This window comes from Pteronotus mesoamericanus, unplaced genomic scaffold (genome assembly GCF_021234165.1).
Source record: "Pteronotus mesoamericanus isolate MK-2021 breed Mesoamerican mustached bat unplaced genomic scaffold, CSHL_Meso_final scaffold_85, whole genome shotgun sequence".
Taxonomy (NCBI): domain Eukaryota; kingdom Metazoa; phylum Chordata; class Mammalia; order Chiroptera; family Mormoopidae; genus Pteronotus; species Pteronotus mesoamericanus.
In genome coordinates this window covers 4,971,851-4,997,499 of record NW_026555329.1, presented here as the reverse complement: position 1 = coordinate 4,997,499, position 25,649 = coordinate 4,971,851, and the positions used below count along the sequence as shown (strand labels likewise).

The 25,649-nt window shown below is 38.2% G+C and overlaps 1 protein-coding gene across 2 annotated transcripts in view; it reads right to left on the bottom strand.

Moving 5' to 3' along the window:
- Positions 1–25,649, bottom strand: part of IGF2BP3 (insulin like growth factor 2 mRNA binding protein 3) — a 103,711-nt gene that overhangs the window by 61,134 nt on the left and 16,928 nt on the right. For both annotated transcript variants that reach the window (XM_054564415.1, XM_054564416.1), the window contains exon 3: positions 3,582–3,630. In XM_054564415.1, the coding sequence (XP_054420390.1) occupies positions 3,582–3,630 (49 nt within the window). The remainder of the gene's footprint in view (positions 1–3,581; positions 3,631–25,649) is intronic.

Genomic DNA, 25,649 nt, shown 5'->3' with positions numbered 1-25,649 from the left:
CTCTCAAAGAAATCCTTTCCTAACACCTTAGAAATTTATGTTTTAAATGCAGAAAAATATTCTTTGAATTTAGAAAGGGGGCCCCTCTGGGACACCGAATAATGCTTTAAAAAGAGTATTCTCCAAGGTACTTAGAGTCAAGCATCATGCTGGGGCTCCGTCACCCCCGACCTCGGGGTCCTTCGCCCGGGATGTCCCCTCAGTCCTCATCACAGCAGCCCGCCTTCCGGGCCTCCGAGCACCAGGTGTGCCGGCCGTTAGGGCTGTTCACAGGGAAGCCCTTCTGGCTCTAGTCACAGCTCCTCTTCACGCACCTCAGGCACGGGGGTGGCAGCTGGAGAAGAGACAGTTACCTCAATCTCCTGTCTACACTCCACATATGTGGGGAAAAACAAAACTGCCCGCTTCCCTGACAGCAGGTCCTTCGCTAGTTCGTTTCCCCAAAGCTTTTCCTGCCCAAACCCTGCTTCCCTGCATCACCACCCCTGGCGTCCCTCTTTGCTCTTGCAGCCCCTCCAGCACCTGTGTGATTCTCCACATTAACTTCCCCCCCAGTGAAATGCCTGGTGCTTTCTGTGCTCCAGGCTGGATCTGCCTAAGACGAGAACAAGGTCAAGAGGAGGTGAGCGCCGTGTTCATGTTATAGCTAAAACGCAGTGGGCACTTCCATGTACCATGCACTGTGTTAAGGGCTCTTGCACGCATAAGCCTATTAATGCTTGCTGCCACCCAATGGGGTGACTGCTATCATCACCCCATGTTAGTGATGAGGAAGATGAGGCAGAAAATGTCTTCAGGGATCACACAACTAGAAAGTTGTGAATCTGGGATACAATTCCGAGTCTGACCCCAAAGGCCACCCAGAAAAAAACAGGCCTTTCTAGATACTTCATGCTATATCAAAGGACTGTTTACACAGTTTACAAATAACTTATTTAGATATAACTGGCTTTTTTGTTTTTCTAATAAGTCTAATTCCATAACAGCCTCCTTCCCTTTTAACAAGCTACCGCTTGGTTAGTGAAATAGTATTCTTCGTCCAATGGAACGTCCCATATTCTGAACTTGGCTAGTTGTCTCTTGGTCACATCATTTAAGTTGTGCCTCCATCTTCCACATTTATTGTAAACTTAAAGTTAGGTTGAAAGTGAATCCAGTCTAACTTCTATTTTTTAAAATACGTTTATTGATTTTATAGAAAGTGGAAATGACAGGGAGAAAGAGAAACAGCAATGTGAAAAGAGAAACATTGATTGGTTGCCTAAGTATGTGCCCCGACTAGGAATAAAAACCCCAACCCTTTTGGTACAGGGGACAATGCTCTAACCAACTGAGCCCCACCAGCTGGGACTCAAACCTCTAATTTTTAGGCTAGAATATTTCATTTATGTCTATGTATTTCCTGTTGCATCAAATCAGTTGGCAGCTAATATCCAGTCTTTCCACATTCAGTGATTCTAAGATTAATCAGTGAGTTCAAAGTCTAATCCTGCTAATATAAAGGGAGTCTAGACATGTAAGTGTAAAATCATCACTGTCTAAGATAAGGCTTTGGCACGCAACAGCCAGCACATTCAGTGTGTGCATGTAAGTTCTACAAAGTGACTTGTCTCAAATTCAGGTGTTCAAGGAAAGAAAACATCATACTAGCTTATCCTACTCCTGGGAAGCTCTCAGTAAATTTTGTTGTTGATCAATAGTGCAAGCAATCATTTAAAAATTTTTAAAGAGGTGAAAGTCAAGAAAGTTAAGGGAAGAAAGTTAAAAGTCTAGTACCAAACTTCTTAGAATTCAATGTATTCTTGCTTATTTATTTGAACCCTGTGAGCCCACATTTGCCCATCTGAAAAATGGAGATGTCACCTACTTCACCTTACCTCAAAGGACTATGGGGAGGGTAAAATGCAATGTAAAAGTTAGATATGGCAAATAAAGATTTAGACACATGAGTGAGGTTAAATTTTACCCAGAATAAGAATGCAATAAACTAAAAACTTGAAAAGCCACCAAAAATACAATAAACTAAATGTTTGAGAAGCTACTGCAATCTACATTTGAAGAGATACTATGAATCAATTAAAAGGAAGTTGCCACTTGCCTGTATCTGATATAACAGCAAATTTTAACCAATGTGCCACAAGAATTTTTAAAACATGCCATACCTGATTATTTAATTAAGGGCACCGACCTCTTTTCCCTTAGATTGTCAAATAAAAAAAAAATGACAACAGCCAACACAACAATGGCTGTCCGTCATAAATAAATCAAAATTATACCTTTTTTTAATCAGATCAGCAAAAATTATATTTTTTGGTGTGCTGCAGAATTTTAGTAATTAGTTATGTGTGCCATGAGATGAAAGAGGTTCAAAATCACTGTGATATACTACTACTCTAACAATTCATATACTTAAAATTGACTGCTACCATTTGACAATTTCATTGAAAACCACAATACAGAAGCAGAAAAATCATATTTAACATGGCCCATATTAAAACAAAGGGATCAAACCATAACAGTTGATTTGGGGACCCATCCGCCAAGGTACTCAATTCCCTAAACAAATGTTAATCTAAAACAGAAGAACGCATTAAGCTTAACCTTGTTTACACTGTTTCCATTGATAAAAACATACTTTTTATACATAATATAGCTTGAAAAATATTCAAGCATGTTCCAAAGAACCAACTCACCCTACAAAATATTAAACTCAGTAAGTAATACTGTTCTGAATATAAATGCTATGTAAAATACTCTGAGCACAAATGATTTGTTAACCATCTGGGACCTTGGAAAATCAGACTTCAGACCAACTTCCCACAACTCACCACCAAAGAAACCTTTTAACCATCCTCGGCATTTTGATGAAGGTTCTGGTTTAGTGACTCATCAAATGTCATTTTAAGAGATGAATGTGCATAACACCAAGCTAGTTACTTTTGATTTTTATATTACAAATACGTAAGAGCTGACCAGTTCTCCCTGTGCCCTCTCTCAAGGCAGGTTTTAAGTACTTTCAGGTCCCATCATCTGGAAGAGTCAACATTTTCTTTTATCTCTTCAACCACGGGTGTCTCAAATTTCCCCCATGACATCATTATTATGCTTTGAACATTGCTGGCACAGGCTAATCAATTGTGCTAAATATTTAGTTTGTGTTTACACCCAGTCCGTACAGTGCCACCATCTGAGCAAAAGAAAGCAGAGTACCATTTTAAAGCAAAGCATAAGGAGCAGGTATTTGTCTTTCAAAAAATTTCCCGAGGAGGGAACTTGACATTTAAATACAATTGGCAAACTCATCAGGAAGATCTCAAAGAAAAAGGTTCTGCTGGGATGAGGTTGAATGGGGAAGATACCCAAGAGGCTTTTTCAACTCTTTTTTGTTTTTTTAAGTATTTCAAAGAGCAATTTTCAGAAGAGGTAGGGTGTGCTTACAAAGCACAGCCCACAGCAAGACACAAATCTTAAGAGAAAAACTGTGTCCTAGCACAAGAGTTGGGGGAAGGAGAGCAACTTTTGGAAGAGCTAACAGTAGGCTTAGATACTAAAATCTTAATTTTAAATATAGAAATTCTTACCTCCCACTGTAAGTGAGGCGGGATATTTCGTATCTGAAGTTTCCGAATCCTGCAGAAGAATTAAAATGTTTTTTAAAAGGAAAAAAAAAAACATATAAGCAAGAGACATTAACAGCCAATGTGGATGTTTAGAAACTACTTAAAACATTAATTTTATACCAACTACACACCAATATATAGTAAGAAAATGCAGCCCTAGAATTAAAAAAAAAAAAAAAAAAAGAGTCCGTCACAGGGCGCATAATGAGATTGTCTGGAGACCCAACATCATTAGATTGTTATGGCTCATTTTAAAAGCCACTAAAATGGGCAGATAATAATGTTTGCAACACATTTCATCTGATGACTATATTCTAAGTTCAAACCCTTTAACCTCACATTAAGCACTGCAGGACACAAACAAAGCCTTAGTTCAGAATGTTCTTAATCTGAGATTGCAGCCAGGTGGGTTCATGCATACACTTCAGGGGCCTTGGATGAGAGAGCTGGGCGTGGGGGAAACCATCCATTTATTTTCACTAGCCCCTGAAATTTCGCACCTCTTTTCAATTATAAATGATAGCATAAGCCACAGCAGAATTACGCTACTTGTAGTTTTGACATCCACATAAATCAGTTCTTTTCATATCACATTGTTGTTGCAGATCTACACGCATTACTCTGAAATTTAGATGTGTTGGGAGAGCTTGTTACTTATTATGTTCAGAAGCACATGTTACTATGAGTTCTAACATTTTGCTAACTATATTTCAAAATAATTGATTTCCTCATAATCCTGTGTGTTTTATTTTACGCATTTAAAAACATCCTGTAAGAGGCTCTGGCCGGGAGCTCAGCTGGTTAGAGCATCATCCTGACAGGCCATGGTTGCGGTTAGATCTCCAATCAGGGAACACACAAGAGCCAACCGATGAAGGAATCAGGATGTGGAACAACAAACAGATGTTCCGCGCTCCCCCCCCACCACCACTCCTTTCTCTCTGTCTAAAATCAATAAAAATAAAATTTTAAAAAATACAAATAATAAATAAATAAATAAAAATTTAAAAAAAAACATCTAAAGAGAAATCACCATACATTTCAGGCTGTCAAAGGAGTATTCAGTATAGAAAACATTTTTTTTTTTTAAGAAACCCACTTTATTTCAAATGTCCACATATGTAAATATGCACATATAGTATACTATATATTGTATATAATAATATCTACTATACACGTGCACTCACACACTCCTCTTTTTCTCCCTCTCTTCAACACTGTCAGAGAGAGGAAGATGAGGAGAGGGGGAACATATGGGGAGGGGAGGAACAATAATGACATGAGGTCATAGCATAGAAGATGCCACACACCAGTCAAACCTGTAGAAGGCAAACAAATTCACAGTCAACTGGCTATTTTAAAAATGACCAGTAATTAAGCTTGACATCTCAAGTGAAATAAATTACTTAACTTCTAGAATGAGAACCACAGTTAGTTTTCCTTTCCAGGTCTAATAACCCACTTATTTTAAAGTCCCACAGCAAAACACCACCTTAAACAAGATTCATAGCCGAGCCATTTGTCCCTGCTATTCCTCCCAAAACATGAGAACACATAGGTGCCACAGGTACTACCTGTCCCTTAGGACACTCGAAAGAATATGCAGATTAGCCAAAATCAGGTACATCCTGTGTGTAATCATAAAATGGGGAAGGAAGGAGCATTCTCACATTATTTTTGATACAATAAAACAAAGTGTAATCATCAGGAGCAATATACCACAGAGATAGTGAGAATGTCAATTTAAGAAAGAAAAAAAGATTTTAAACACCACCTAGTGCTCAGAATTTACATATGAAATGCTAGTGTGGGATTTGTTTCAAAATAACTTATGTGCTCATAGTTGTAAAAGCTGCAGGATATGCATGATAGCTCAGTTTTTGTATAAGTTTTTATATTTTCTACAAAAGCCTTAAAAAATACCGTAATACAAGGATTTCTAACACACAGGTTTCGATACTGTTGTGTACATATACATATATACACATGTGTATATAGAGAGAGCTTTAGCTAGCAGAAAAGCTACTCAAATTATGTAAATATTTACCCTGGGTAACCAAGGAAGTAAGAATTACTACACATATGCAAGTTACTAATCTGTTTAATCAAACATCTGACCCAGTAAGGGTTAGTTTAGCAGCACAATGTTAAGAAACTAAGCATTCATCACCATTGGACTAAGTTTTCTGGGTATATATTACTGAAAAATTTCCCCCAAAGTACAAATGTAAATGTACATACAGAGTTCTGGTCAACTAGCCAGTAATTATTCATATTACAAAAATAAATATCCACTTCACATGACTCCCAATAAATTCTTTAAATAGAATTCCATCTCTTGTACATGAGAAGCAATCCATTAACCATGTTTCCCAATGTATTCTTCAAAATGTACATCCAACACCCATTTACTTACTGGAAGTTATTCCAGAATAACTATTTCCCTTAAATGGCTGTCCAGTTTCATTGTCTGATTCTCTCGAGTTTCACTTTAGACAAACATTAGAATTGTTTTCATGCAATTAGTGTTATGACATCAAAAATTTCTTTCTACAGATGTTGCACTATAATGTGTACACCTGAAATTTGTTATTAATCAATGTTACCACGATACATTTAATTTTAAAAATGTGAAAAACATGTAGAAATATACTCAATCACAGTAAAATCATAAGCAATGCAAATTAAAACACTATTGAAATGCAAAAAATTGCGGGGGAGTGGGGGGGTAACAGGGATAAATGATCATGGGAAAAAATTTAATAAAAAATAAATTAAAAAAGAAAAAAAGAATTGTTCTTTTCTGCTTACTCAGTAACTAATCCTAAACTCTCAGTTTCACCTCCAGCTCCTAACCTCAAACTCTACTCTTATCAGTCAGTACAAGAGTCAAAATGCTCCAAGTTACACGGGACCAAACAACGGCATGAATTCTAATCATCCCACATGTAAAACAAACCTCCAGTCTGAGAAGTAGTAGAGAAAAATCAACACCACTCTGCTGTGCTTTCCAAGTCAGCTGTAAGCTCCTAAAACACTGCCACCTCTTCTCTGAGTGCCTGTTCCCATGTGAGCTCCTAGAATTCAGTTATATCTAGGTTTGACTCTGAATACTTAAGAATTGACAAAATGGATATTGGTATGTTTCTACTCTATGATTACCATATCATTAAAGTTCAACTTAACTATCAGCAAAATAAGTTGGAGTTTCACCTCCTCCTAAAACAAAGAGCAGTAGTAACAGGACACACCCTCCACAAGAGTAGATACTTAGGCGACCTCATCTACTGCTGTGTTCAGAACCTGGTACCTACCGGGCTTGGCACCCGAGAAGCACCCAGTTAATTCAATTCTGTTATAATATAAAGAAGGGGAAGAAGAACAAGACTCACAGATCCACCATCCAGAAACTAACATTTCCAATGATTTTCATAAAAATTATAAAGGAAGTGAAAACTGCCACGCTTAAGTTTGAGAATAACAACCAGAAAAATCCTGATTTAATTACTGTTTTTTACAAAAAGCAACTCGAACACAATCTGTTTATAAGTTAATCGTATAGAATTCAAAGGGTTCCCCCCCAGAGAGAAAAATAAGGTAAAGTTTAACATTTTCTGTGCTTGAAATATTAGTTACCATGAAAATTCAATACGAGTTGTTTATTAAAAACAACTTAGATGACAGGATAACAAGCCAACAGAAAAGCTCATAGACTCACTCCAAAGGGCTCGATCTTTGGTAATCAGTGGAGCTGACTTAAGTTTATTTTAGAGAAATTTTCACACTGACACCACATTAGACAAACTCATGAAATCAACCTCCATATGCCCACACCAGCTTCAATGATCAAGTATGATCGCCCGTTCTTATCTATACTCACACCACACCAACAAGCCCCACAATCGTACACCACCATTATTGCTCCAATAGTAACAAAAAGTCCTTGCTATCAAGGACTTTCATGTATTTCCGCTCTGCTTATTTCCAATTGCCTAATAACTGTCTTTTTACAGTTGGTTTGTTCACATCAAAATTCGAACAAGACACACACGTATGCAGTTGATATCCCTTCAGGTCTCTTTCATGCAAGTTTCCCTTCACTGTTTTCATACCATTTATTTGGCAGTCCAGGTCATAAATCCTGCACAATCACTCAGTCTGGATTTTATCCATTGCATCCCCTGTCATTTTAGTAATTGTTTACTACGTTGAATTTGATACAGAATGTATAATTTTTTGTGATAAAGCATAAAACACCTATGAGCGCACCTCACCAAACAGAATAAGGCAACTGCAGTTACCCTTGCCGCCGCCTCCCAGGATGTAACCATCACCCCCAATTTATCGTCATTCTCCTGCCTTTTACTTGTAAGTATTAGTATCTCTTCAAACGACTCTAAGTAGACAAAATACTATTATCAATCCTTAAAGGTGAACAAAACTTCACACTGAAAATCCAGTCAGTGTTCAAACTGCCACAATTTAAAAAAAAAAAAAAAATCTTTTTTACAATTGTTTGTTCAGTGTCCGAGTAAAGTCCATACACTGCATTTGGTTGATTATGACTCTAGTCTCATAATCTATGCATTTCCTCTTTCTTCTGGCCTCTTACGTGAGGGGAAGAAAACAAAAACCTATCTTTGGCCCGTCTGGAGTTTGCTAATTAAACCCCTGTGGTGGTGTTTAATATGTTCCTGTCACCTACAAAAGTGGTAATTAGATCTGAAGACCCAATTTGGTTTTTGTTGCTGTTTGAGAGAGTCAATAATACGTCACCAGGGGTGTCTCATACTCCTGGCTGAGACCCAGTTCTCTCTGGCTGCCGCCCTAAGACGGTGCAGCCCCTAATGATCGTGCCTAAATACATCATTTCATTCAAGGCTGAAAACTGATTTTCTCATTCTGCCATGCCTTCTGTGTTTTTTTACGCTGGAGTTCTCCCACAGAGAACAACTTTCCCTTATCCAATATTTGGATACTCTGAAGCACAGTGAGTACAGTGAAGGCAGGATAAGCACTTGTTTCCTTCCCTTCTGTAGCAGTTTTGTGTCCCCTGTCGCATCCATTCGCTCACCTGTTTCATCCGCACACACTGCCGTGGTGTGCCTCCTCCCACCCCTAAGCACACACCCCAAGCATACATCTTTGCCTTGTTACCTCAGGGCTTCTCCAAAGTGTCAGAAGAGGACAGGAGCAGCCCAGAAGCGGCAGAGAGATGAAGCCCATAAGATAAACTGCAATTTACAGGGGAAGGGGGTGGGAGCCCGTAGATAAATGCCATTCTGTACCTTTCTCTAAGGCCCCGTTTCCTTATTGCAAACTCAGTCAAATACCCTTCACTTGCTTTTCCTCTCCCCATTTCACTCTCCTCTTCCCCTCATTCTTACTCCTTGAAACCATCTCCAAAATAAACCAGCTTCGGGCAAGTCCTCACCTCAATCTCTTTTTTTCAGGAGTTCAAAGACATCAGTATTTCAAAATGTTCAGTTGGTGCCCTGGCACTGTGCGAAGATGACCAAATGTCCTCTGTGTTGGCTTTTGTTTTGGTTTTTTGGTATCATTATAAATTCATGGATTCGTAGATATTTGGTATGTATCAATCCATTGCGCCAATTCTTTTTGATGCTCAGACTGCCCTGTCTTTGATGCAGCAGTGGAAGCCTCTTCACGTTGGTCCCTGCAACTTTTGATGAGACTCAAGTAATGGCGGAGAGCTCTTTTGCTCTCTGTTATGACGTGGGATCCAGCTTTACCTTGTGCCCTTCCTGCCGCCATCTGCAGTGAGCCTTATCTACACGTAGCACTGATCTCTTTTAATCAGAAATCATACAGACACACACAATCTGGTCACTAGGGTACTCACTGTTCCTGGGTCATTGCTCCTAAAGCAGAGCTAGAAATTATGTTTGAAAGAGAAAGAAACCACGTATTCATAATGATTATTTCCCATTCAAATTTTAGATTCCTTGGTTTTTGCCCAAAGTCTTTGATATTCGCATTTTTTTCTTCCACTGCAAAGCTCAACAACAGTATAAACAAGTATGCTTTATGCATTCCCCCCCAAAAAAATTCCATGTGGCAGCCCTAACCCCCAATGACGGTAGTAGGAGGCAGGGCCTCAGGGAAATGCTTAGGCTTAGATGAGCTAATGAGAGTGGAGTTCCCATAATGGGATTATTATCTTCTTAAGAAGAGAAACCAGCACTCTCTCCACTGGCACCCACTGAGGAAAAGGCCACATGTGCTTACAGCTAAGGACGCATCTGTCTACAAGCCGGGAAGAGGGCCCTCACCAAGCTCCCTGTGAATCTACTCACACCTTGATCTTGGACTTTCCAACTCCAGAACTGTGAGAAATACATGTCAATTGTTTAAGTTGCCCAGTCCCTGGTATTTTGTTATAGCAGCCCAAACTGCCTAAGACAAAGTCTATTATCTCATTTAACCCTTGAAGTTTTATAAGTAGGAAACCAAAGCTTAACTTATCCAATTACACACTAACATGTGGCCAGGTCAGAATCCACACCCGGGCACGCAGGGTCCAGGACTGGCCTCTCAACTGCACTGTAGTCAGTCTTACTGATCTCACCTGTAATCCAACCAATAATGTAACCATATCAAATAACTTCAGAAAAATACAAGTTGAGTATTGAAGCCAAAAGGTCAAGGACATGCTAATCCTGAAACTAAATTTTCACTTTACCCCACATCTTAAATAACCATAATTTACATACCAAGACTCAATATTGACATTAAGTGGACAAGGTTACATATCAATACCAATAAGGGAAGGCAGCTATGCTAAAAACTCAGCTAATTCAACTGCCTCAAGATATCATGAAAAATGTGTACACAGGCACGTGTGAAGCCAGTCATTTCATGGGAAGTCTCAATGCAACACACAGAAATGTCTTTGACTTGCGACCTTCCATCCAAACTACCTGCAAGTCCTGAATGTACATTTTCTTTATTATTTCTCCCGAAAGGCTCTGTCTCGCCCCTTTCTTTCTACTAACTTACACAATCAAAGGAATCACTGTTTTCCCGCTTTGTAGAGAAAGAGGTTAAGGTTCATATCATGATCCAACGCTAATACCAGCTGAAGACAGGAAGAGAAAGCCCAATCTAGCTTGTAACCTGTCCCTCTTTGCCTTGTTTTCTTATGCAAAGAACTGGGACCCATGGTCCACACTGGACACATGGTCATTTTCAAAGAGAAAGCCAAGCCTGTGGACTCTGAACCGCATAGCAAGGCCTCTTCGACCTGCCACTGGGGGTGGGGGGCGAGGAGGGGTCCTCTGTACTGGCTGCAGATTTTTATTCCAGCTGGGCCCAACCAACTCAATCTATGCCCAAGGAGGAATTTGTTCAACCTGGCCAAATTCAACAGTGCTAATTACTGGTGGTAATTACAACTGTCAATATTATCAATATAATTATACCTATTCTTTCTTGTTTTATACATTTAAAAATTAGCTCTTTAAATAAATACCATATCATTTCTTTTGTATGTAGAATCTAAAAAACACAATAAATGAATAAGTAAAACAGAAACAAACTCATAGATACAGAGAACATTTTGATGGTTGCCAAATAGGAGGGAGATAGGGGATTGGGTGAGAAAGGGAAAGAATTAAGAAGTACAAATTGCCAACTATAAAAACAGTCATGGAGAAGTAAAGTACCGCACAGGGAATAGAATCAAGAATATTGTAATAACTGTGTATGACGTCAGATGCATACTAGACACACCAGGATGATCACTTTGTGAGTTATATAAATATCTAATCACCACGTTGTACACCTAAAAATAATACAATATTGTATCTCAACAATAACTGAAAAATTTTAATTTTAAAAATTAATTTTTTACAGCAGTAAAGAAAAGAATTGGTTCTTTAAAAGGTCAACCTCAATGTTTAAAAAGTTTAATGCACATTGCTGGCAAAAACTGGCAACTGGAATAATCTTGCCTCATTACTGACTTGGCATTTTCTTATCAAATCCTGACTGGAGGTGCAGTCTCGAATTCAAGGATTCTCTCCTGTGTCATTTCCTTAGTAAAGCTGTAACATGCTTACAGACTTAGCCTGAAGTATGTAAATAGGTAAAGCTAGGAAAAAACTACATGTCTAAGTAAAAGGGATTAGCTAAATAAATTACAATACATGCAACAAAGTATCATAGCAACAGCATAAATGTGAAAGGATATTTAATTGAGAACATATGTTCATGACATTTTTCATTGAAAAAAGTGCATTACAAAAACAAAACATGAAATATGACCTCATTTAAAAATGTGTGTGTTACCACAATAAATAAAATCTCCCCAAGCAGAAAGAGTGTATATGTACACACACATACACAGAGAAATGAAGCAGGGATATAGCACCAAAATAACGACCAGGATGAGAATCATAGGCAATTTTCAATTTCCTCTTGCTTTTGTGTTTTACAAAATACACTTTACCAATTGTTAAGGGAGAAATAAGCCATGTATTACTTCCAACCTGCAGTAAAACACACAATGAAGCAAGAGAAACCAGCCATAGGTTTGAGATTTCTAACTGGCTCTGTAACCTGTTCTCTCTCTTCCCCAAAGATTTTACAGTCTAAACGAAGAAATTAGACACTTTAGGACAGTCTCAAAGAAGTGTTAGCAAAAAGTAGGAAGGAGGACACAACATTGAGATTTAGGAGTAAATCAGGCAGACCTTGGATTAAGAATCCCTGTGAGCCCTGGCTGGGTGGCTCAGTTGGTTGGAGCATCACCCCGTACACTGAAAGACTGCAGGTTCAATCCCCAGTCAGGGCACATACACCTAGGTTGCAGGTTTGATCTCTGGTTGGGTCACATACAGGAGGCAATCGATCAATGTTTCTCACATCTATGTCTCTCTCTCTCTCTCTCTCTCTCTCTCTCTCTCTCTCTCTCTCTCCCCCCTCCCTCCCCCTCCCCTTCCCCCCTTCCTCTTTCTCTAAAATAAATTTTTTTTTAAAAACATATCCTTAGGTGAGCATTTAATTAAAAAAAAAAAAAAGGTTTAAAAGAATCCCTGTGAGAGATCGAATCCCATTTATTGGACTGACAGGAGAGCACACGTACTGTAAAGAAAAGCACGTTTGTGCACCAGTTAAAGGCGGTGTCGGATCCTAGTGAATACCGGACAGAGGAAAGGGAAAAACAACGTATGCTGTCCCCTCCACAGCACAGGCCGAGGCGACGTTCCAAGCGTGGGCTGAGAGCCATGTATATTAGAAGCACCGGGGGCTTACTGAAAGTGAAGGTTCCAGGGCTCAGCGCAGACTCCCAAAATCAGAACCTCGAGGTGGGGAGTGGGAAAAGTGATTTCACACTGAAGTTGGGTGACCAAGCGAGGTCTGCAACAGGGCAGGTCCCCTGAGGGCAAAATTATTTCTATCTTATTCACTGCTGTATATTCAAGTGCTTAGCAGATTGCCTGGCTCATAATGGGTAATAACTCAACACTGCTTAAACAAGGAATAACGGAAGAAAAGTCTCTTTAAACATTATAGTTCTAAGTGAGCATCTAAGGTGATTCCTCTGTCATCCACCAGCTCCGGGATCTCCATGGAAACAACATCCATGTTTTATCCTCAGTGAAAACAAAAGTATATTTATCTTTCAAAGCTGCACACCTTCTCATCATCATCTATCTAGAACAGACTGACAACCATTAGTGTGTGGATGGAAACATGACTGAAGCCAGGGGTACGGGCTGGTCAAGTCCAAGGGAGACTGAATGTTCTTCTAAGTGCTGCTCCTATTACTGACGTTGGCAAGGACACGCTGCCATCTCTCTTTCTTAGGAAACTAAATGTCCCTTCAAGGGAGGAAGACAGTTCAAGTTCTTACACTTCCTTAGGATATGTGCAAGGTAAAATAACAGAATACTGATCAAAAAATAATAGCTGATTTAATAGGGCACAAACTGATCCTTGATTCCTGAATAATCGAAAGAGTTCTGTAGTTATCATACTAAGATTTAAGCTGAAAATTGTCTTTAACCTAAAAAGATATTCCCAGTACTTCAACCAACAACAGAAACACATGGGAGTTGAACACCAGGGAGAATGTAACTCACAAGTGTAGTTCTTTCAAAAGCATAACATTAACACAATGGAGCCGATTACAGAGCTTCTTCCTTGAAATTTTGGGTGGTCACAAGGGACTCAAGTATTCGGATAGAAACCTCTAATTCGTTTGAGTCACATTGAAAATTAATCATTCCCATATTTTTCCAGAGTTAAACTAATTTTATAAATTTCGTTGCATTTTTTTTCCAGCACGACATCATACTTTTAATGAGTAATTTTCAAAGCTAAATATCTTAAAACTGCTTTATCCAATGGACTAGCCACTAGACACATGAGGCTTCTGAGTACTTGAAATGTGGCTAATTCAGTCCAAACTGCACTGTTCCATGAGTGTAACATATATAAACAGACTTTGAAAACTTAGCACCAAAAATAAAGAAAATTTCAAGTTTTTAATACTGATCACATGATAAAAATTTAAATTTTTAGATATATTTGGTTGTATGAGATATAAAAAAATCACCTATTATTTTTTACATATTACTGTGGCTACTAAAAAGGTTAAAATTTTACATGTATATAAAATTTCACATTTTTTCAATTGTACAGAGCTGATCTAAAACAGTATACTTAGTATACTCAAAGGGAAAACTAATTGATAAAGTTTTGTCAAAGAAATTTCAAGAATTAAGAAACAAAGTTTCACCATCACTAAGTGAACTGTACCTGCAGGAAGAGATGTTTTAAGATGACAAAATTTTTTAAAGTGCTGTATTTTGAATATAGGGTATCTCTATATTAACACTTTCTATTTCACATTACTGTCAATTAGATGTGGTCCTTTTCTAGGGCAAATTCTTGAATTAGTTTTTTAAGTGGGAAAGTTGTACTTGATTGAGTTCTATCACCTTCTCATCAACTTCAGAAACTACATAATTCCACCACCTGAGAGTCGAAAGAAGGAAGAGAGTTCAGATGCTTCCTTGTTTCCAAGAAGTAGTTATACAACCCACATGGTTTATATTTCCAATTTTAATATGTTCCAATTTTAATATATTTTGTATAATCAAGCAAATAAAATAAGCAATTGTTATTGCTCACAAGAGAATCAAAATGAAAATTCTATTTCATGTCATTAAAGGATTCTTACATAACAAAACAGCAACAACACAGAAGGTAGGCAAGTTGGATCCAAATACCTGACATTCCTCATCCCAGGCAACTCAACCCTTGCTTTTCTTTCAAGACATCACCACACTGGACTTTGCAGAGAATCCGTCTCCCAGCAGAATGCTTAATATAAATGCAATACTACCACAGCAGTCTCCGACAGCAGCACATTCTTCCTGCTTAATAAGCTATTTTACCTTCTAGTAAGGTTAAAAACAAAAAAGTACATTTACACTACTTAAGGGAGAATACGTTAGTACCCGTTTCACTTAAATGTAACATGTTCACTTAAATGTAACATGCTTCCTCATCTATATCAATTTTTCCCCAACTTGAACTCTCACATTGATAAACTATTTGAACCTGTTATTCCTTTAAACAAATTAAACCTTAGCCAAGATATTAAAATTCTGCTATGACTTAGCTATTATGTTTGCCAATTAAAAAAAAAAATTAACCTGAAAATAATCAAGTCTCTACACCTGTGATTTTCAACCAATGTACCACAAAATTCTTAAAACATACAATACCTGACTATTTAGTCAGAGCATTGACCTCGTTTTCCCTTAGACTGTCAAATTAAAAAATGACAACAGCCAAAACACAATAAATGTATGATGTGAATGAATCAAAATTATACCTATATTTTTGGTCAGATCAGCAAAAAGTACATTTCTTTAGTGTGCTGCAGGATTTTAGTAATTAGTTTATGTGTGCCATGAGATGGAAAAGGTAGAAAATTGCTGCTCTAGACCTAGCACGTCCTCCGGGGAGAGAGGTGCAGTACACACTAAAAGACACCACATCAGCAAAATGCAGACCCCAGGAAACTCTCCAGCACAAATATGTAAGTTTTGTAATTAATAAATTTCAAAGAAAAAAGATAAAGAACCTAGACATTAAGACAGGAAAAAACCTAAGACCTATAAACCAATCACAGTGTATGAAACTTAAATCCTAATTCAAATAAACTGGTGGGGTTCGGGCAATTAGATAACCAGGAAAGACTGGAGTATTTAATATCAATGAATCAGAGCCTATATTTTTTTATATGTGATAATGGTATTGTCTATGTGTTAAGTGCTTATCTTTTAGGAATACAGTCTAAAGAACTCAGGACTGTAATAAGTCTTGAACTTGCTTCAAAAATCTTCAGGGGCAGGGGTGGTTGGCATTGGGGCACAGAGATCCAATAAGGCCAGTCATCAGCTGGTGATTCTTGAAACTAGGTGAGGGTATAGCAGAATGCATTGTCCTATTGTCTCTCCTATAGTATTGTATTTTTGAAATGTCTCAATTTTTTCCCCTACGCTCTAAAATCTAGAAGTTACCATCTTCACAAGTGATAAATTCCATCAAAATCAAAGTCTGGGCTTGTTAATTCTTTATACCATCAGAAAGAAAATTCTGAAAGAAAAAGATGATTTATGTTTACATGACTGCCTGGTAGTAAAGAACCTTCACGAACTTGTCACACATCACCTTCAGTCACATTAGCCTTTTCCACACTGCGGAAACAGTGGCAAGTCCTAAGACTGGTGCCCCAGAGAGCAATCTCCTTCTCTTGCCTGGGAAGGATAGTACACTTGCCGCTCTGTTCCACATTCGTGGATTACACCAACCACGGACAGAAAATGTTCCGGAAAAAAATGTTCTGTTGTTGCTGATGTGTACTATGTAGTTAAGCCTACAGTGGCTGTATCTGTACTGAACATGTGCAAACTTTTTTTTCCTTGTCATTATTCCCTAAACAACACAGTATGACAACTATTTACACAACATCTATATTGTATTGGGTATTATAAGTAATCTAGAGATTAAAGTATACAGAAGGGTGTGTGTAGGTTATATACAAATGCTGCACCATTTCATATAAGGGATTTGACTATCCTCAGGTTTTGGTGTCTGGGGTTGAGGGGAGTTCCTGGAACCAATTTCCCGAGAATACACAGGGGTGATTATACAGTTAAGATTCATTCTGCTGCTGTAACTACAGTGTAACTTCAAACACAGGATATTCACAAAATTTTTGTTTTATAACTTAATGCAAATTAATGAAATTATCTGTGTTCATTTAAAATGAATCCTTTGTCACATTAGGACAACAATTCTAGACATGGCTGAGTAGCTCGATTGGTTAGAGTGTCATCCCAATATGCCCAAGTTGTGGACTCAATTCACCAAGGTTATGTGTTCCATCCCTGGTGTCTGTCTGTCTCTCTCTCTCAAAATCAATAGATAAAATTTTTTAAAAAATTCTATGCAATTCGCATCTGTCTTAATTCTGATACAAATAAGAGATGCTGCAGAAAAGTTGCACCCTCTACTAGAAAGCCTGAAGGCAGTAACATCCAGAAAAAGATTAGTCATTACCAGGTTATTTCGGCCACAACTACAAATTAACAATAAGTTTTAAATGACAGTTGTATTGAGAATAAGAATGATAAAATGCTCGGATTTATCCAGGGACTCCTAATGGATTAAAAAAACCACACCAGGCACTTGAAATACATTTTCATTGTACCTTATACCAACCGAACTAAGTAGGCCCTAGCGCTCCCACTTCACGTATAAAGGAAACTGTCTCAAGAGATTATTTTAACCAAGGTCAAAAAGTAGGTAAATGAAAAACCAAATTCAAACTTCTAACTCCAATTTTCGTGCTATTTCTACCATAATTTTAAGTGTGCTATTTGGCTTCCCTATGAGGGGGGACCGAGAGATCTCCAAGACAACTGTCCAATATAATCATAGATGATCATTTCAAGGTAACAAAACCTCCAGCCTCACCTAGTAGCTAGCATGACACCTGAATAAGACAAACAGCCGTACCAACTGACAAGAAAGGATATTTCAAGAAGTTCCCCTCTACCAGGAAGTGCTTTCAAGGGCTCTATATACTTACATAGTTATTAGACAGATAAGACTAACTTAAAAATTATGTCTTTTAGTTAAATAAGTTAAATAAGCTTTAAAATAAGAACTTCAGTAATTGTACTTTACATTTCTAAATAACCATATTTTGCTGTGCATAATGTGCTCCTGTGTATAATGCACACCCATAGTTTTGTCCCAAACTTTCAGGGGGGAAAAAAAAAGATCATGTTTTAATATTTTAATTCAATTTTTATTTATTTATATTTAAAAACAAAACCGATTATCATATTCCATGGTATTATTTTGCATACAGATATCATTATTGCTTTCAAGAGTTACACTTAATGCATAAGCATAAATAAAAATTAAAAACATTTATATAGATATGGAATTAGTACTACCCATGTATAATGGGCATCCTTATTTTCCCCTCAAAAATTTTGGCAGAAATAGTGTGCATTTTCCATGGCAAAATATGATATATTCCCACTTCCAATTACATTCTAAAAAATGTTACAGCCCTGGTTGGTGTGGCTCAGTGGACTCAGTGCCAGCCTGCGAACTGGAAGGTCACTGGTTCAAATCCCTGGTTGGGGCAGCTGCCTGGGTGGTCGGTCAGGCCCTCAGGTGAGCGCATGCAGGAGGCAATCAATCAATGCATCTCACACATCCGTGTTTCTCGCCCTCTCCCCCTCCTTTCCCCTCTGTCTAAATAAATAGAATCTTTTTAAAAAATGTTACATATGATTCAAGTTCAATTTAACAAGTGACATGTTAAAACGACCTAGAATGTACTATCATGCTTATAATCACTGATTACATGCAAGAACACATTACCTATGACTTCCATCTCCAAAGCCATGGAGAACACAAGTTTCTCAAGGGAAGAAACTCTTGGTCTTCTTGATATATTGATGTCTTTGGTCAAAAAGTTTAACATAAGCCAAAAGGAGAGAGGGCACTGAGCACCAAAGTTACCCTTTGCACAGCGTTCACCCTCAACGTGTACCCAGAGCATGTCTGCCAGCCCTCAGGCTTCCTCCATAGCACAGATACCAAGAGTTTTAAATGGCCTGTCCCACCCTCAAGAGCTCTAACCCTTTTGAAAGCTTTACTATTAGGAAAGCCATCACAAACTAAACCTGTCATTAACAATCTGTACAGGGCATTAAATTTTAGTGGGCTGGGCTTTAGACTTTAACACCTTGTAAAAATGTTGAAATAAAAGCTTAGGCATTTCAAAGCACTTAAGAACGCGTTAAACGCCGGACAAGCACTTTAATTAATTGCCTCAAGACTGACTTGTAGAAACAAGTGCAAAAGGTAAGCTATCAGGAAGGACTGTCCACCAGGGGGCAGCACACCATGACTCTGATACACCCCTAACCACAAGACATCTGTTCCTTTTTTTAACTAAAAAGTCAAGGTTTTCATTTTTTTAATAAAAAAAGACATTCCTACAGCATACATAAACAATTGCATTTAGCATATTCTGATGATTAAAACTAGAACAAATCTGAAATTTAAGAGTAGGATATCAATTACAAACATTTGCAATTCTAAATACCCTCCCGGTACGATTTATCTGTTAGACATTATTTAGATAATTATTTACCCCTATGTTTATAACTTTAGGTATTTTTGGATTTGAGATGGCGTTAAATACACAAAGAGGTTAACTAAAAAACTAGTTGCAGAATTCTACCTTCATTCTGATACAAGCAGAAACAATGCTGGACATATAATAGTCTGGTCTTCTCAAGAGCCTGTAAATTGTCATCACAGTTATAAAACCAAATACTATCAAGACAACCAACCAGAACCAGATCTGACTTACTAGGAACAACACATGCACACACATCTTAATATTCTGTAAATTAAAAAAAGAAACTTTCAGAATCTTCACAGCTCCCACCTCTTCCAGAAACCACAAACCACCTCACCAGGCAGCCCAAAGGCTCAGCCCAGCCATGAATTCAAGTTACTGCCAATTGTGACAATGGCCAAAAATATGTTAATGCATATCGCTCATATACATTTGTTTTCTTACTTGAATGAAATTACTACAAAATGTTCGTTTTTCTCTTTCAAAATGGTATGATGTTTTTCTCTCTCCCTAGCACCTGGGTACACTGGCTGTCATTGTCATCGGCAGGGCTCAACAGGTAAGTTGAAAGAAAATAAAATTGCAAATAAGCCACAAAGGTCAAAGTGCAAATATCAATAGCTCTAAAATACAATCTCTTGGAACAAATTTATTATCAGTTAGCTATGAGTTAATGTCATCTTGGGGATTTTTTAGTTTTATTCAAAACTAGTACTACAGGAATTATATTTTCAGAAATCTTAATTCTTAGCATTTGTGTGTGTTTTTTCATTATTGGAATAACAAGAAATAATACTATACATTCTCAGACTTGCCTGAGATCAATTTCCTGATTTTAAAAAGTTTAAGTGTTTCAAATTTAATCTGTAAGCTTAAGTATTTGTTTCAGGTATTTTGCTGTTATTTTATTAAAATATTCATCCAGTCCTTTGATTAAATTTAGAGATTTAGTATGGCAGTGATTAAACTCAAATTAAAAATTACAAAAAAACTAGCTAACTAGAGTTTTATGTTTGACCAAGCCATTTGGAAGCAGTTTAGTGAAATTTTAACATTTTAAATTGATTATACTATCACAAAAATTTAAAACTGGTTCTGAAAAAGCTAAATACGAATACTGATACACAAATCTAACTAAAATGACCAACTGAAATTTGTCAGATGATATTTAGACAATATAAAGTGATATTTTTAATAAACTTAAACTTGTTTAAACTTCAAGACATACAACAAATCTTGTATTATCCAGTGACTGAATCGCTAGCTGTAATTCCATTAATCAGATATTTAGCACTTAATTATATAGTTTATGTAAGAGTTATTAGTTTAAACAAGTCTATAAATTTAGAATCAGCCACTTCGATGTGCAGTTTTAGACTTTCACTAATGTGCACTTCAATTTAAAATATTTATATTGTTAACAGTGTAAAAACTAAAAATAATTTCCTTCTTTAAAATCTTGAACTATTTTCTTTATGCTTATACTAATCAATTTTCAGTGTTTTCCAGAATATTTTAATGAAATTTTTCTGTAAAAATTTTAATTTTAAAAATAAACAACACGTCACAGTGCCAGTTATAAAAATAGTCACAGGAATGCAAAGTACAACTCAGGGACTGCGGTAATAACATTGTAATAACTGCGTGTGGCGTCAGACGGGTACTAGACTGAGCAGGGTGATCACCTTGCAAGGTACATAAATGCCTAATCACTATCGTGTACACCTGAAACTAATATAATGTTGTATATGTCAACTGCAACTGAAAAAGAATTACTTAAAAAAATACTTTAAAAAATAGACAGCATTTTGAGAACCCCAAAAAAGCAGTTTAAGAACTACTTAAGCAGTTTTAGAACACAAAAAAGTTGGCGGGAAGAAAAACAAAATGAAATTTGGAGCACTGAACTAGTTGTAGTTACTATATAGTGTATTACGTATGTGTTATTTAAAAGGACTGCTCTAAGGTTCCCCAACCTCTGAAAACCTCACTTTGATTAAATGCTGTAAAACATGTTTCTTCTTTCCATATTAACAATGGAGGTAAACCACACGTTGAAGTTTTCAGAAAATTAGAATTATCTGTAACGAGTATTAATAATGAAACCTACCATATTGTTAATATCCTATTAATAACAAAGACATTTAAACAAGTTGTAATATACAACCAGCCCAGATAAGGGTAAACATACTTTACTCTTAAATCAAGACTCTGCTATTTTAATAGTATTAAACTACTATATTACCACAATGTCCTACCCTCCAGCTTCCAAGGCACTTTTAAAACAGCTTTTTAAAACTTCAAGACAATAAGGAGCAGAGCTGAATAAGTAGTGTTTTTTTTTAAAAAAAGTATACATTCATAGATTCTTGTACATGTATCCAAATCTTTCCCTCTAAACACAAGGAGTAGCTACACAGTAACTGCATTTGGGGACAGAGAAAAAGATCACCTTAATCATTTTTATGGTTTAAATTTTGCTAGGTAACTACATATATTTTTAATCTTCCAACCTTTTAAATTACCATAGAAAAAACTAGTTCTGCTTAACTCCTGTGCGGGGTTTGTATACAGTATCTTAAATTACCTCAAGAAGATAGTTTAAGATTCCATTCGATCTGTGTCAGTGCGCACACCACTTGCCAAGAGACGGAGGATTAAACAGGAACACTGAAGAGATGTACAGCCATGTTCCACCAATTCCGCCCTTACTATAGTCAGTGCATCAAAATGCAACAGACGGGGAAATGCCTGGTCACAAGCTAAAATAAAGTTAGACTAGTAGGGAGAAAACAACCTACCTGTGATTATCAGTTACAAGTGATGCACAGGCTAGACAACAGTTATCACCCACTCGCAGGTGCACAGCACAGGACCTGAATTTAAACGGGATGTGTCACGTACAAAAGAATGGCCTGATTTTCACAAATTATGAAACATCACCAGAAGAGAGTCAAATACATCAGGTTTGTTGCATTTAGGCAGCTAAAGTCCATTTTCAAATGAAGTACGAAGCTGCTCATCCACAATAAAGTACCAGCTCGCAAAGATTCCATCATACCTAATCACTATCTTGTACACCTGCAACTAATATAATGCTGTATGTCAACTAGACCTTAGAGTGTCCAAATCATTGTCCCATCTGGGCCTTCCGCTCACCACCATACTACCCTGCCTCTTACCTTAACCCTCACCTTGACGGAGAAACAAATTAACAGTAACGTGCTATAATCTGCACAGTAAGAATCAATGCGTCCACATTAATATAAACAAACTAAGTGGAGAAGAGAAAGCACTTCCTTAGAGTAAAACTGCAACTAATCAATGTAGGACAATGACAGAAACAGAAAGTCACCATTTGACAGCCACAACAGTTTCAGGTGAGAATCAGCAATCTTAGTTTCACTAAGCTAAGCATTAGATTAGTGAACTGCTTCGATTAGTGAAAGTAAGATGAGAACCCAGATCTTTACATTGTTTTAAATGATGCCTCACAAGATTCTTAATGCACCCTCAAAAGATTCTTAATGCAAAGGAGAAAACAGTTACTTTACACTGGAGAAGCCTGGCTGATACTCCCTTACCCAGTTGATCAAGGTTAACTTCTTCACTATTGGACCAAAAAAATCAACATCTCAAACCTCCGACTCGGCGCACTGAGGACAGCATCACTTCTGTGGCGTTCCTCCCAAAATGCGCAACCTGATTCTCACCATGGTGAGACGGCAGACCAACGCAAATGAGAGACACTCTACAAAATAACTTGCTTATCGTCCTCAAAATCATGGAGGTCCTGAAAGACAAATGACTCAGGTGTTATCTCAAGTTAAAAGAAACCAAAGAGACGTCACAACTAAGTGCATTATGCATGTTGGACTGGATCCGGGATCAGAAAAAGGAAATGAGGGAGACGACAGGCAAAATGTGAATAACATCTGCAGATAAAACACTAGGGTTTCAGTATCTTACGTTGGTAACTTTACTGTGTTCATGTAACAGAATATCCTTATTTTTAGGAAATACACACTGAAATATTGAGCGGGAAACGGCAGTTCTGCAATGTATTCTCAAATGTTCCAGAAAAATTACTTAAAATTAACATTTGGATGGAGTATATAAGAATAAGCTGTACTGTTTTTTAAAACTTTCCTGTACATTGAAATAAAAAGCCTTAAAACACAACCCCTCCAACTACCATCCCATTTCTCTAATGCCTTTACAGCAAACTGCGTGAGAGCCGACCCACGCCCACTATCCCTGGCTCCTCGCCACCCGTCCTTCCTTCACAAACCCTCTCTGCTCAAGGCTTCGGCCCCGCTGCTCCAGCAAAGCCGCACCTGTCGAGATACCAACGTCAACAATGCCGCCAGCCCCATCCTCTCCCTGTTCTATCGCAACTGCCACACCTGGTAACTCCCCTACTCACACACTTTCACATGGACTGCCAGGTGCCTCTTTCAAGATGCTCCTCCTGCCTTAGGGGCTTACTCCCTGGACTCCATGTCTGGTTCCCTGTCTCCTGCCCACAATCCCTTTGCCCCCGCTCCTCCACTTACTGTGTATTCACTGTCCTATCTCCACATGTCTAACAGGCATCCCAGCTTAACCCAGCGAAACTGAACTCGTTGTCTTCCCTTCCCTCATCATGCTGTTCCCACCATCTTGCTCATCCCAATTAGTGGAAACTGCATCCTTCCAATGGCTTATCCCATAACCGGCCAAGGCACCCTTGGATGCCCCACTACTCCCCACACCCTGTCCCCCCACATTTGCTGGTGGCTCCCCCTTCAGAACAGAAGGTCTCATCCATTCATGAGCACGAGCCACCCCAATAGCCCTCGGCCCACCACCACCGCCACTGACCAGTGTACGTGTGGTTTTCTCCCGTATCCACCCAACACGGTCGATTCCCAGCAGAGACTTCCCTGAATTTCAACAGAACTGTCCCTTCTAAAGACCCACCCATGGCTCCCTCCCATGCCATTCCTGCCACCAGCCTAGGCATCTGCCTCCTACCGTTGTCCTGCTGCTGCTCTAACGCAGCCACGGTGGCCTCCTTGTTGACGAGAAGGGCAGCGAGCACGCACGGACTTCGGTGTTTCTGGGCTCGCTGTCCCCCTTTGCTTGGGTCGCTCTTCCTGGCGGCGTCTACCTGCTCATCCCACTCGCTTGCCTCCTACAAGCCTCTGCTCACACACAGAACCTTACGGGGGAGGCTCTTCTGTGATCATCTGATATGAAGTAACCAAACCCAAGTCCCTGCCCGTTGTCCCCTTTCCTCCTAACCCCGTTTTATTTTCCTTTATAGCCTTGAACACGCCTCACATTACGTCTCTAGCGCCCACTTCTCCTCTGTAAGTCAGTGCTGTCCACCAGAAATACAAAAGCTGCAAATGTAAGCCACATACATAATATTAAATTTCCCAGCAGCCAATTCGAGTAAAGATAGGTAAAAGTAATATGAGATATTTCATATTCTCTTTTTGAACTAAGTCTTCAAAATCCAGTCTATTTTGTACATAGACCTCAACTCAGTTTGGACCAGCCACATTTCAAATGTGTGACAGCCACATGTGGCCAGCGGTCGCCCTGGCGCACAGGGCAGTCCTAGACCTCAGTCCTTATGAGAGCGAGTTCCTGTCTTCCCACGAACCTGGAGCAGTACGTTGGCATGTAGTAAACATTCAAATTTGTTCAATTTAAAAACTGCTAAAATCCAAGATCAGCGAAACAGCCATTTGAAAAAGAAAACATACTAGCAAGCTCCCAAGCTTTCTCACACTAGAAAAAAATTTATATACAGAATAGAAAAGACTTGGTGAAATACCATGAAAGGTAATTGTTGTATTATAATTGCTGGAGGAGAGAAAAATATCGACTAAGACAAGAAAAGTACCTCTCCTGTGATAGGAACAAAAGTAGTTATTTTTTAAAGCTAACTAACAGTTACTAAGGGCAAGGAAAGCCAACTCCAACGTATCAGAGGTAGTGCTCCTCCTGCGCCCACCCTTACAAATGCAGTGAGCCGCCACAAGTGAGCTTCTCGCCTACAGAAAAAAAAAGAGAAAGTTCCTCAAGAGAAACATCAGCAGGTCCTAAGTAAATTTCTTTAATGTTTTAGAAGTAACAAAAGATACTGAACGCTGTTCATTTCCTTAGGCAAAGCTTGTAGTCAACATGTACAGTTCACTCTGGTGCCCAAATGATAAAACTCACCTCATCTTGTCCATGTGCATTTGTTGTAAGTGGTCTCTAACTCTTTAAATGTTATCTTTCATACACCTAGACTCTTTGCGTTTAGTTTCTTTCCCTTTTCC